The 13,576-nt window shown below is 46.7% G+C and overlaps 1 protein-coding gene across 6 annotated transcripts in view; it reads right to left on the reverse strand.

Moving 5' to 3' along the window:
• FAM178B (family with sequence similarity 178 member B) overlaps nt 1-13,576 on the reverse strand; it is a 209,065-nt gene that overhangs the window by 56,528 nt on the left and 138,961 nt on the right. For 5 of the 6 annotated variants that reach the window (XM_079988992.1, XM_079988991.1, XM_079988990.1 and 2 more), the window contains one exon: nt 5,379-5,454. The exons of the other annotated variant lie outside the window; for it this stretch is intronic. In XM_079988992.1, the coding sequence (XP_079845118.1) occupies nt 5,379-5,454 (76 nt within the window). The remainder of the gene's footprint in view (nt 1-5,378; nt 5,455-13,576) is intronic. 6 annotated transcript variants of the gene reach the window in all.

Consider the following 13,576-nt stretch of genomic DNA (forward strand, 5'->3'; position numbering starts at 1 on the left):
AAACAGCTGGTGTACTCTAGCACAGTGTTTTGACCGAGCTACCCAGTATGATCCCAAGATCCCATTCCTGTTACATCAGACTCCATCAGTATGCATGCAGCTAGGATTTATTTTTATTTGCCAAGATGTGCTGATCAGTACACTTACTTACAACGCACCATGTTTGCTATTGCCCATTCACTCGGTTTTGAGAGATCTTTGGGAGCTCTTTACAATTCTTTTTATTTTTACCAACCTGAATAATGTGGTGTCATCAGCAAGTCTGGCCTCTCACCGTCCTCCCCTGTATCTAGGCTGTTGATCAACATGTTAAAAACCAAAACAGCTCCTTGGGGAACCTTACTTATGTGGGAAATTTCAGTCCAATATAACTAGCAAGCTTAGGGCTAGTTAATGCATGAAAGGGTTAAGACTCAGGCTATTCCCCCTTCACCTTCGGTGAAGAGGGAAGTAAAGGTTCTTTGTTCATTCTAAAGTTGACCAAGACAACACTGCGCTTCAAGCCCAGACTGTGTGGCGAGAAGTATTTTTCTGTGTTTTGTAAAACAATTTTTTTCTACCTGTGTTCTTCTTGCTGCTGCATGGAATAACACATTAATCTTTGGAGTTTGTAAGTAATGCATTTAAACTTGCTAATGGTGTGATCTGTTCATTGCAAGAAGGGTAGAAATGGGGAAGTGCTGTAAATGGGTTAAATCTAACAGCCTATATTCCTAGGCTATACTGTTGCTTGCTTTTGTGGTTTATAACTTTGCTGCTGGGACTCTGGCTCTGTTACTGGAGTTTGACTGCCCCACATTTCTGGATGTAGCCACCCAGCGCATTCTTTTATTAATTAGCCCACATGGGTGATATATACTATTTCTTCCCCTGCAACCTAATCCGTCTTTTTAGCAACCAGGACGTATCTCATTACTGTCATCATCAGACCTAAACCTTTGCTGCTTGTTCAGGACAAGGATGAAGAATACAAGGCCTCCAGATATTATGTGGGGGTTGGTTGCAATTATTTCCTCTGCTCAGCTCATAATCCAGCCATGCTGATGAGTACATTTTTTTTAGCTGCCTATAAAAAGTGTGCTTGTTTCTGCACCTCCACAACGCCTGCTGACTCAGTATACCATAAGTCAGTACTGATCCTTCTTCAAGCTGGCCTTGTAAAGGCCACCCTGAATTTCTCAAGGCTCCAGGAAGGAGGAATGCACAATAACATCATAGGTCCAGGTCAGACTGTGCATTTAAACAAATAATTGGCAAGAAGCTTGAAATGGTGGAAACTGAAAAAGGTGGCTTAAGCAGAGTCACAAAACTGATCCAGCTTCTCAGAAACTTTGGCAATTCCACTGCTAATCCCTGATAAAGTCCAAAATTCTAAGGCTTGTATTGGGAACCCGGTGGTCCTTTCAAGGACTGGGTGTGCTCAAGCCACAAAGTGCTTCTTCAAAGAATGGTAATGTGACACACATCTGTGCTTGTGATTGGCCGGCATATATAAGGCCTTCAGACTGGACTGGGCTCTTGCCTGGCCAACAGGTTAGAACCGCCTGCTTGCTGCCTCAGGCCTGAGTGCAGCTTTGTTTCCAGGCTGGCTCAGCTGCCTGCTGCCCTGGCCAAGCCCTGAGGCAGCACGCCTTGCGCAGATCGGATGGGCTGAGTCGGCACTTCTGGGGCCCCAGTGCCCCTGCCAAGCTCCTGTGCAGACTTGCCCTTGTAAAAGCGATTCCTCCTTGTGCACTCTTTCCCTGCCTCCCAAGTGCTTCTAACTCTGCATAACCTCGTTGTGGGTTTGAATGTTAACAAATCAGCAGAAATTTCATTTCAACGGAGCACTGGAGGGGAGGGGCGGTGGGGGGGGAGGAAAGGGAAAGCAATCTGTCAGATCTCCTCTCCGCTCACGTCCATTCCCATCGCTCCCCATTGTGCCTGCTGATTGCTTATTCTTCTTCCTTAAAAAGAAGCCTTGGAGAATATTTAAACAATAGCTTACTTGCTGGGATGAATCACAAAACATATATAGAGCTAAATATACAAAAATAAGCCGCCCACCTGGACGCCTTTCTCAGCGCAAAAGTGCAGAAGCCAAAGGAGTTTCTGCTGTGATGGGCTTTGGAATAAGCCAACTTGGCAATTTCGAAATTACATTCAATTGCTGGAGCAGAAAACAAAGTATACAGCTCTGGACATCAACTATTTTTTTAAAATGGGGGTGGGGGTTGATTTTGAAGGAAGCAAAGCCAGAGCTGGCTTTGTCTGTCAAGTCATTCCCTTGCAACCCAAGCTGCATGCAAAGGACTCCTTAACTCTCTCCTCTCCATTGCGCACAAAACTTTTACCAACCTGGGGCCGATGGGAGATGTAGTCCAAAACATATGCGGAGCACCAATGTTGGTAAAAGTCGGTGCACAGCAGGGGGCTACAGGGGGGATAGCCAGGTTTTTTGCCCTGGGCAAAGCCTCCAGAGGGATACCATTGAGGCTCCTAGCGTGTGTGTTTGTGTGTGTGTGTGTGTACACAAATGCACATGGGAGGCCAAACTGGGTCTTTGACCCTGGTGAAATAAAGCCTAGTTTTGCCCCTGGTGCACAGCAAGAGAGGCATGGGTGGCACGCAACCCCCCCCCCCCCAATCTTAGGCACCTCACCTTTTACTCTTGTCCATAATGCAAGGGCAGCTGTTCACTGCCTGGAGGGGGGGATTGAAGAGTCATTTGTCTAGCATCTCAGATACATTGTGGGGGTTCTTGGGGTCCTCCCGGGGAGCAGATGGGAAGCCCTGGGTGCCAGACTGAGTTGCTAGACCTCCAGTTGCCTACCCCTAATATACAGAAATGTGTGGGAAAGGGCTGGTGTATTGCTCATAAGGAGAAAAAAGTTTAACTTCATTTTGTGATCCTGCCAAGTCTTCATCAGTTTGCATCATTCAAATAGTTACAGATTTTTTTAAAAAATGTTTCAGCTTGTTTAAGATCATAAGAACGTAAGAGAAGCCTGCTGGATTAGGCTAAAGAGGGCCCACCTAGTTCTGCCTCCTGTCCTCACAGGGGCGGACCAGGCGCCTCTGGGAAACCGGCAAGCTTTCTTTCAACTGAGTAGGGAGAGTTGGGCTGGAAGACACAGAAGGATGGGAAGCAAGAGCGATGGAGTGCTGCAAGGACCGGGCATGAGCAGGTGAAAGGCAAAGACACAGCAGAATGTGCAACTGCCTTTGTGGATGTGACTCCCCTTCTCTCTCTCTCTTGCTTTGCTACCAGCCCCTCCTGCCAAAACGTAGGCTGAAAGCTCTTTGAGGTGCAGAGCCACCTGTAAAGCAGGGGCAGCCAATGTGGAAGTACTGGCTTCCATCCTTACTGAACGTTGGCTCTGTTGGCTGGGGCTGATGGTAGCTGTAGTTCAAACCAGCAGGAGAAAGGGCACCGGGGTGGGGAAGGTTGCTTTAAACCAGCATGAATGTCTCAGTCAGTAGAACATGAGACTCTTAATCTCAGGGTCGTGGGTCTGAGCGCCCCCCCCCCCGTCAGTCAAAAAGATTCCTGCATTGCAAAGGGTTGGACTAGATGCCCCTTTTGGTCCCTTCCAGCTCTACAATTCTATGAATGCTTCAGCAACAGGCATCCTGGCTGGGCCCCAAACCCAGCCCTTCTGATGAATGCCTCCCTCCTTGGTTGCTAACCAGGAGGCATATGAGTGAGGAGAAAATGAGTTCGGGGGCAACAGGATTCCCAGCAGTGCACCTATGGCACTGGCGCATAAGACCCACGGGCTTTTTCCAGTGGCCTTGATGTCCTTTTGTGAGGGTAGGTATATAAATACTTTTATTTATAAATAAATGAATAAATATTCATCAAAACTCTTGTCACAGAAAACATTCCACCAGACTATCTGGCCCCTCATGAATGACAGATATACATGCTCCTGTCTACACGAGAGTGCAATGTGCGGGAGATGCTGACGGCAGGGCACATGCTGCTAGAAAGGATGCTACGAGCAGGCGGCCTTGCTGTCATGTCGCTTTCCTCTGCAGGGATCCCATCAGCCTTTATCAGTCCCAGACGCAAGCAGCTATATTAATTTTCTGGCATTGCGTTCAAAGTTGAGAAATCAAAGCCAGGAAGGATTGGAACCCAGTCACACATGGCAGTCACAAAACCACGGTGTGCACCTCCTCCCTTTCTCTTCCCCTCCTCTGCCCTGGGAGGGGGGGGGCGTGGAGATGGAACCCAGATGAGGGCAGAAAAGTTGCTGGAAGAAATGATGGTTTCTAGATGCCTCTAGATGTCTTAGAGGGTGACCACCTTTCTAATTCCGGGGTGGGCAGCGTGAGCCTGAGGGCTGCTTCTAGACTAAATGCAGGGAGGGGCGAGAAGAAAGAAAAGAAAGAGAAATGGGAGAAGTGAGAGGGAGAGAGAAGTGGGTGGCGGAGGGGCAGGGAGAACACAGGCTGCAAAAGAGAGAAGGGGAAGAGAAAGCAGAGAATGAGGGAGGGAGACAAGGGGTGTCCTGCCCACTTCTGGCCCCAGCCTGCCCACTACCAGCATGTGTTCCCTGGCAGATTCCCCCCCCCCCAGGAATGTATTCCTCAAGATAAAATGACTTGTCCTTTTGTGCCGTAATGTGTGTCAGAATTCTGACCTGCAAAGGTTCCTTCTGCTGACAGGGAGTTTGCAGGGAACAACGTGGCTCTCCTTCTGTGCCAGGGCCAGGCTGCCCTCTGTTACACCTGCTTTGCTTCCCCTTCTGGGTAGACATGCTCAGACGTGCACATCTGCAGTGCTCAGCCTGCTGGGGAGTTCTGAATGCATTCTAAGTCACACTTGGGACTTCTTGGGGCTCTGTAAGCCTGGCTGGCACTCTGTCTGCACCCCAAATGTGTATATGAGCTTGGAGAAAGGCATGCAACAACTCACTGACAGTCACACAGACATAGAAAGGCCTCTTTCACAGGCAAAACTTTGACAACTGCTGGTCTACACAAATGTTTCAGCATCCACAAACAGGATGCAATATCCCTGCCAGCCATGTTCCCAGAAAAACCCACAGCCAGTATTCCAAGGGAGCTCCTGCTATACAAGAAAGGCGGTTCCAACTAAACCTCAAGAAGAACCGTCTGACGGGAAGAGCTGTTTGACAGTGGGATGGTCTCCCTTGGGAAGTGGTGGACTCTCCTTTCTGGGAGGTTTTTAGGACAAGATTGGATGCCCACCTGCCATGGATGAGCTGAGATCCCTGCGTTGCAGGTTGGGCTAGATGGCCCTTGGTCCCCCTTCCAACTCTAAAATTCTGTGATCCTTTGATTCTATGATTCTATGTTGGAAGGATCCCAGGAAAGCATCATCAGACCTGGAACCAGTTCACCCTCTTCCCACGTTTTCCCACACTAACCTCATTGCTCACTGCTGTCTGCATCTTTCCCAGCAGCTTTGTAATGAAACAGAGACTCAGGTTCCTGCGCAGTTGTCTAGAGGAAAGATGAGAAAGCATCAGCCTCTCCAGCCCCATGCCAAGAAGCCTTCCTTTCCTTCATCATGCCATGGACCAGCGTGGCACCAAGAGCGTGGCAGATTCCTGATGTTGCCAAAGGGCAGCAAAGTTTCTGTTTTTAAATGGAATTATTACTTTAAAAAAAAACAACCACATCCCAACAGGGGCAGGCAGGAGCATTTGGATTGTATGCCTCAGGTGCCAAAGGGCCCTTTGGGTCAGTCCTAAGGATCCCCTCTCTTTTTCTCTCTCTTCAAGGCTCTCGGGGCCCCTCCAGATATCCTTTTCATGGGGCATTCATGGAGACTGGGGCAGTCATATGCAACCCCACTTTTTGAGAATCGTTCGAGTCTGCTAAGGTTTTGGGATGAACATACTGCTTTGCCTCCAATCAGCACCTGCCCCGTAACCTCCTGCTAGAATCCTGTAACTTTTCATAACCACAAATATTCAGGTGGGGACAGGATTCGCTCTGCTTTTGCTGTGCTATAGCACAAGAGTTCCCTTCTGGACAGTATAGTAACACTGAGGAAGCATCACAGAGCAAAGATTGAAGAGGGAGGATGTGTGGGTGGCCCAGTATAAATTCACAACTCATGCACTATTACTGAATCTGTGACATGCTGCAGAATACACCCACAAAAACCCCACTGGTCTGGAAGAACCTCAGTCTCCCATCACAGGTTTCATTCACTCCATGAGATTTGTGTCAGGAGAACCACTGGGTGGATTGTGCCCCATATTAGTGAGTGGCCTTTTGGGTTTCCCTTCTCTCAGGCAATGAAACCATCTTGGACAGATCCCACCAGCACCATGCAAAGGTGTCGGTTAGGAGTGAACCACAAACCTCTTGCTAAAGCATTGGTAGAGCTCTATCTCTCGCTGCCTCCCACTTTGTTTAATTTGCTAGCCACTCTGTGAGCATTCTTTTGGATGATTTTCTTTTTACTAATTAAATTTAGACTGTCCTCTTATTATGTTAGCATTACAGTTGTATCCTCTTTCTGTATTCTGGGTTGTATTATTATTATTTTATTAGATTTATATACCACCCTCATCATAAGATCTCAGGGCAGTTCACAGGATAAAAATAAGTAAAACAAAACAGCACAACAACAACATGCACACCCTTCCCACAGACTCATTTCAAAGGCTGTAGAATATTAATCAGCCCATGGCCTGGTTGAAGAGGAATGTTTTCTCCTGGCGCCTAAAAATTGGATTGTGTCCAGTGCAGCACTAAGTTAAAGTCGCTTAGTGGGATACTTACTCTACTGGTGGGATGTTGTTGCCCAAAGGAATGCCTAAGCAGGTTGCTGGCATCTTTGCTGCGCAATGATTCTCTGCTGGCGCAACACTGCACTGGATTCCCCTGTTGCGCTGCGTTACTCCCTTGCACGAGGGCCACTGCAGAACTCTGGCACCACCATGCAAACAAAAGCTTCTGTGCCAACAGGCCACTCTTATCATCCCCAGCATTAGGCTGGAACTCTTGACCCTCATTTCAAGTCATAGTAAGCCACCTTGGCTATATCCAAGGCCAAGCAGCAGCAAGTGAATTAAATCAGCTATATGCATTCTGACAACGCAAACTGGCACGCTGCTCTTTCGCTGACGGTGACATCACTGGCAACAAGGCTGGCAGCTGGGATCCCTAAGGGCCAAGCCAGGCAAGATGTAAAAGCAGTTGTGGGAGATTGGGAATGGCGTTACGGCGGGGGGGGGGGGGGAGAGTTAACGCTCCCCTCTGTCTGCACCAGACCCCAGAAGGCCAGAGCACTGATGAGCAGGGATGAGCCCACGCATCCTCCTCCAGGGATTCAGTGCTGCAGAATCTCCAGAGCTTGCTGCCCCTTGGGACTGTGCCAAGGCCCACACCCTTCTCCCCAGCCCTGCTTCCCACCCTCCTCGAGTGTTTTTGCCTGGGTAAAATGTGTCCATGAACTCTGACAATGCCTCTTAGTTGTTTGGTTGTTTGGACAGAGGCTAGAGAGGGACGTGTGAGCATGTGCAGAAATGAGCCCATTTACGGAAAGGCTGCTCCTCCGACCTTGGACCTGGCACTGGCATTTGGCCCCCAGAAGGCAGCCCAAGAGGGAATGTGGCCCTTGGTCACAAAAAGGGGCCCCCCACCCCTGCCAAATAAAGTGGTGGGTGCACCCAATATGGTGGCTTAGGGTGAAAGAAGGCCTAATACAAACAGAGCCTGACTTCTTCTCGGGCTCGCAGTTGCCGCAATGGGACTACATGGCAGCAAACTGATTCAGCCACCGGCTCTGTCTTTCCCCAATTCCTGAGCAAGCTGCCTGCCTTTAAAGTGTCACATGAATGATATCTGCTTATAGGCCCACACTTCAGCTTCTTCATAGGAAAAAAAAGAAACCTTTCCTTTTATATATGCAAAGCTGTCCTGGGAGTTTGGGAATGAGGGCAGATTGCAAGCATCATAAGCAGCACCAGCCACAGCTGGCTTTTACTGACAATTTGCAGTATTATTCCCCCCTCCCTGGCAGTGTGACCCTGATGATGGAAAAAGGTGTTCTGCCTGAACTGAACGGAGCTGAGCCACTTTGAAACTGTACCCGCTGCTCTACAAAATGATGTCTTCATCCATAATGTTTCAAGGTACCCTTCAGCCCCTCTATTTGCATACCATTTGGGAATCCCTGCTTTGCTTAAATGAAGAAGAGGAGGAGCCTTCACCAGCCTGCTGCCCCCGCCTCCAAGTTCTGAATTACAGTTCCCCTCAGCCCCAGCCAGCCGTATGGGGGCTGGAGCTGATGGAGCACGGCCATTCTGGCAGAGGCTGGTGGCAGATGTAGGGCAAAACATCTGTGGAAGGGCACCAGGTTGGCACATTCTGAGTGGAATGAACACATAACAGCACTTAATTCCTGAATAAACCGCTGAGAATTCATTGTGGGGTTTGTCCCTCTGTGGTGTTCCTTGCTGCTGAAAGAGAAGCCCTTTTGTTTTCTTCTGCTGAGGGTGTGTTCCTTTTGTGTGATGTGTAAATATTACTAGCACCATGTGAAACTCTGCAACTTAGTGCTGCTTCACTTCCTACAGGATTCCTCCTACAGGCAGCTTCTTCGCTGTGTATACACACGGCATGGAGATTTCACACAAATTCCAGATTCTTTTTTAATATGCACAAAGAGGATCACATAATGTGCAGAGTCCTAATTTTTAAAATTTCTTTAGAATATTTGTACACCAACCTTCAGAAAAAATTATCCCAGAGACATTTACAAGATAGTTTAAGACTTTAAAACAACAATAGCAAAACGAAATACAACAGAACATTAAAGCGGAGTGTAACGCACATTAAACACACCACTACTTAACATAGTATAAAATCATTTAAAATGCCTGAAAGAACAATCACACCTTAACCTGGTGCCTAAGGTCACTTTCACACAACCTGTTTATTAAGCATTCATCCTGATGTGTTTGCACAAAGGTTGAGCAGAGATGACGGTTATTTACTGAGCATTCATTCTTATTTGTTTCCGGGGAAGATAGATGATGTTGCATTAAGCAAATGTTATCTCACACTTTCCAGTGCCTTTCCCCATCACATTCCTTACTGCAAAAAGGCTGGGGGGTGAGCTTCGGGGGGGGGGCAGGTCTGTTGTGCAAGAGCTCCAAATAAACCTGAATTGCACGACCTGCATTTGCTGGTAACTGAATCCCACCTAAAAATGGTGACATTCTGGAAGCACCCAAAGTGACCAGATACAGTGGTACCTCTAGATACGATCAGGATCTGTTCCGGAGCCCCGTTCGCATCTAGAAGCAAACATAAACTAGCGATGGCACGTCTGCGCATGCACGCATCGCTTTTCGCCACTTCTGCGCATGCACGTGATGTCATTTTGAGCGTCTGCGCATGCGCAAGTGGCAAAACCTGGAAGTAACATGCTCCGTTACTTCCCGGTTGCCGCAGAGTGCAACTCAAACGCACTCAACTCAAAGCGTATTCAACCCGAGGTATGACTGTATACTTCTTTGGGGAAGGTGTTGGTTGCCACCTGCCTTCCCCCCAGTATCTGGGGCACCTGAAGAAACAGCTTAGCTAAAGATTTGGGCAGGTTGGCATGAGAGCAGGTGGTCCTTAAGGAGTATGGACAACTCAATTGACATTTGTTCCAATTCAGTGGTAAACAGCATGTTTTCCTGGGGAAATTGTTGGGGCGGGCACACACACAAAACTGCCCAGACCCAGGCCTCTGAATCACAGACCTGGGCCTAGAAATCGCAGCACAAATGGAAATGTGGATGAGCTTCTGCTTCTCAAGTTAGCCAGAGCCTCGCTATCCTCTGGGGCCAAGACCCACATCTGGAACATAAGACTGGCCAGCTAACGAGAATATTCCACTTCAGTGGAATAGGAGTTCCATCGACTTGGACTGCTGCTCCTGCTAATCTGGGGAGCCTTCCTTAAACAGCTCGCTGCCACAAGAGAAGGTAGGTGTTCCCACAGAGTTCACCACTAGCTTAGTCTGCCCACAAAAGTAGCATAAAGATCTGGCGCTCTTAAGCAGTGGCATGAGGAAGCCTTCTTTTTAGGCCTGCAAGACTTTTGCTGAGCTCTTTGACTTTTGCTGAACCATAAAAAACTTTAAGAGTTGGAAGGAACCCGGGGAACCATCTCGGCTAAGCTCCTTCTCCCCAAGACAGGATTTCCTGGACATAAAGCAGCCATGACAGATTCGTGTCCAACCTTGTCTTGAAAAGCTCTAGGGAAAGACTTGCTGCAACTTCCTCTTGCACTGCCAAAGTGTTTGTAGTTTCCTGGAGTTCATGGTAGAGCTTCTCCTGTGCAGCCCTTTGCTCCTTCCAACTAGATTAAATGGGGCAAAGTAATGTGCATTGCACAGTAAATTATGCAATTTATAAATTATACAATTTACAATTTATAAAATACATAAATTTATAAATTATACAATTTATAAATTATTCAATTTATAGGTTACAGAATCCATTTTTTTTCTCCATGCAGAATTTGGATTATATTGCCTGAAAATTATGGTTTTTATCCAGCATTAATCTGGCTCATATAGACCATGTCTATATCTGTGTTGGGAAGGCTCAGAATGCTCTTCTCTAGAATACATGCCCTTTTAATGTCGTGGAAGGAGGGATCATCGGTTTGTTTCTGTTCTTATTTTTATTATGTGTTTTGTTTTTTGTGTTGTACTTTTGTGTTGTGAACCGCTCTGAGATCTATGGGTATACAAATTTAATAGACAATAGTAACATAATAAATTAAGGTTTTCAAAAGGTGAAAATCCAGACACAAAAGTTGACCTTTTTTTTTTTTTTTTTTTGCAAAGTTGTTGAGTCTGCCAACTGGCATGCTGATCCGGTCACCCACAAAGCCACTCACCGGGAAGAGGGATACCTGAAGAATCCGCAGCCCTGGAGGGAGCCAGGTAACTGCTCCCTCCAGACAAAGCCATGCAGGGCAAACTCAGCTCAGCAATTCACACAGCCTGGATCCCTGCCAGCACTTGAGTCATGATTACTTCCTTAGTTAGATTAGGAGAGAAATGGCTGCAAAATCTATTGCAATTGTAGCTTTATCATTGGGCATTAGCTGCACAGTGAAGACACTCCACACTTCTAAGGTCTGCCAGCAAGAGACTTTAGGGCTGCAATTCAATAGACCCCTACCCTTGGGCTGGGGTCTTGGGGGGGGGGGAGGTTGGTGGTAGAGGCCTTGTTTTTATTATTGATATTAATCTTTTGGATCTTTATTTTGGATCTTATGATATATGTAGAAATTGTGCAATTTGGCTGTGTATTTTTTGATGTTTTATTTATTGTTTATAACTTCTTATGCTATCTTGTAATTATGTATTTTCCCATGTTTTAAGCTGCCTTGAGCATGGCTTGAACTATGGAAAAGTGGCCTACAAATTAAATGATGTATATATGTATGCATCTGGGAGTAAGTCCCATTGAAGTCAGGATTGCACTGCAAACCTCTTGAACCACATTAGAATTAAACACACTGTTTTTTTTCTGTCTTCCCACCTTGCCTGCTGATAAAAGGTAAGCCATTTCCAAATATCAGATGGGGAAAACTGAATAATATAAAGGACTAGCTCAGAGGTCACACTGGACAACTCTGCTATAGCAAGGCTGCATAGCACACACTGTGGGATGTAACATCACTCAAGCAGTCAAATACAACATTTCCTGTTTGCCCAGAGTGGACACACAGGGGAATGTTGCTCCAGACAGAAGGACTAACTGTCACACCTGGTCTGGAGCGTCCTCCCCCTGTGTGTGACCAGGTAGATGGGTGTGACCCTGGCAGACCCTACAAAAGGGCCAGTCATGCAGCCACCTCTCTCTCTCTTGATCCCTTCTCTCCATTTTGCCATTTGCTGTCTGCTGGCTCTCAGCCAGCAGCACATGGGCTCATCCCTCACAGAGGATGAACCCACACTTTTCTCTGCAACTGTAACTACAAGATAATGCCTGCCTTCAGGACTATACTGTGAACTGAATGTAAGTAATGATCATTACTTTTAAAAGAAGACTGTTGTGTCATTACTGTTTTTAAGAGGGAACTAAATAGGAAATTTACCAGGAACAATCCAATCTGGACAAGCCAGACTGGACTGCTCAACTTATACGATTCCAATGAATCTATAAACTGACTTCCAGAAATGTGCAAGGGAATGTGCTCTGCTACTAGCTCACTAGTGTGAATGAAGAAGGATAATATTTAATCAATATATCCTCTCCTGCTATCCACAACACTTCCCCCGCAACTCTGTCTTCTAACATTTCACTGCCTCCCCCTCAGCCCTTACCACCTGAGGCAGCCACCTCTCTCTGTCTAATGGTAGAGCCAGCCCTGTTAGGGATTGAGTATGTCTCCTGTGTGAGGGCACCAAAAAGCTGCACAATATGGAAATAACTTCCTGAGAATCTTTGGTACTCAGGTTTATATGGGAAGCCCTGCTTCTTACTCAGTGTGGAGAAGGAAAAGCACTTGTTACATGCTCAGTAGTAGTCCTCTTTATTTTTGCTGGAAGTTTGCAGGAGAAGAGTTTACAATGACCGAGTAAGGAACCTCCTAATTACCAGGCTATCCCTGTACCTTTATCTCTCTGCGGACTTCTCTCTCTCTCTCTCTCTCTCTCTCTCTCTCTCTCTCTCTCATTATTTTTGTTGTCTATAGACTGATACATCTTAGGCAGTATCCCATTTACAGCTTCCTCCTTTCCTCACACTTCTCTCTCGGACCTCAATATGGGAGGTCATCTTTAACTATCCCCATGGCTGCCTTGTTCTTCTCTAGATTAGTTAGAGTAGAACTAGAAACCTTTTCCATCCAAGTTATGCATCTCCTACAACAAACAACTTTATTATTATTTTTACCTACAAGCATCTATGTGTGTGAGACTGCAGCAGGTGTAGTCTACTCTCTAACCAGATTCACTAAGCAAACACTGCACACTTAGTATAAGAAAGGGCTTCAAAGACCTTGTCATTCAGCTCAGTTGGTAGAGTCTGAGACTTTCAATCTCAGGGTTGTGAGTTTGAGCCCCATGTTCGGCAAAAGATTCCTGCTTGGCAGGGGGTTGGACTAGATGAGCCTTGTGGTCTCTTCCAACTCAACAATTCTATGATTCTATCTAAAGAACAATAGGTAACTGAGCCAGTTGCCCCAATAACAGTGTTATCACACATATTAATAGCAACCTTAATTTTGTGAGTGCTGTTGCACCAGAGGGGAGGTATCAGTGGACTTGGGGAAGCCCTAAGGTTTACAGAAGTACCACTGTTGTTCCAGAGGCAGGATCCCCGGGAGGGGAACATGCGCCATGCAGCCCAATTAGGATGAAAGAGGCTCTGTGGGCATGGAATGCTGAGTGCTGGGGGGAGAGGGAGGAAAGAGAACTTGGACGCAGGTTACACTTGTATTATTTCCTATCTGCTTTCTTCATATAAGGTGTTTTCAGACTGTCACTATTTTCTGGTGGGATGCAATTACATACTGGCAAATTCAATTACAGTTGATTGGAAGGTATTGAGCCGAACAAAAACAAAAAAGCTCCCCCAAAAGATTGGACTTC

Source organism: Podarcis cretensis (genome assembly GCF_951804945.1).
Source record: "Podarcis cretensis genome assembly, chromosome: 8".
In the NCBI taxonomy this organism is placed as follows: Eukaryota; Metazoa; Chordata; class Lepidosauria; order Squamata; family Lacertidae; genus Podarcis; species Podarcis cretensis.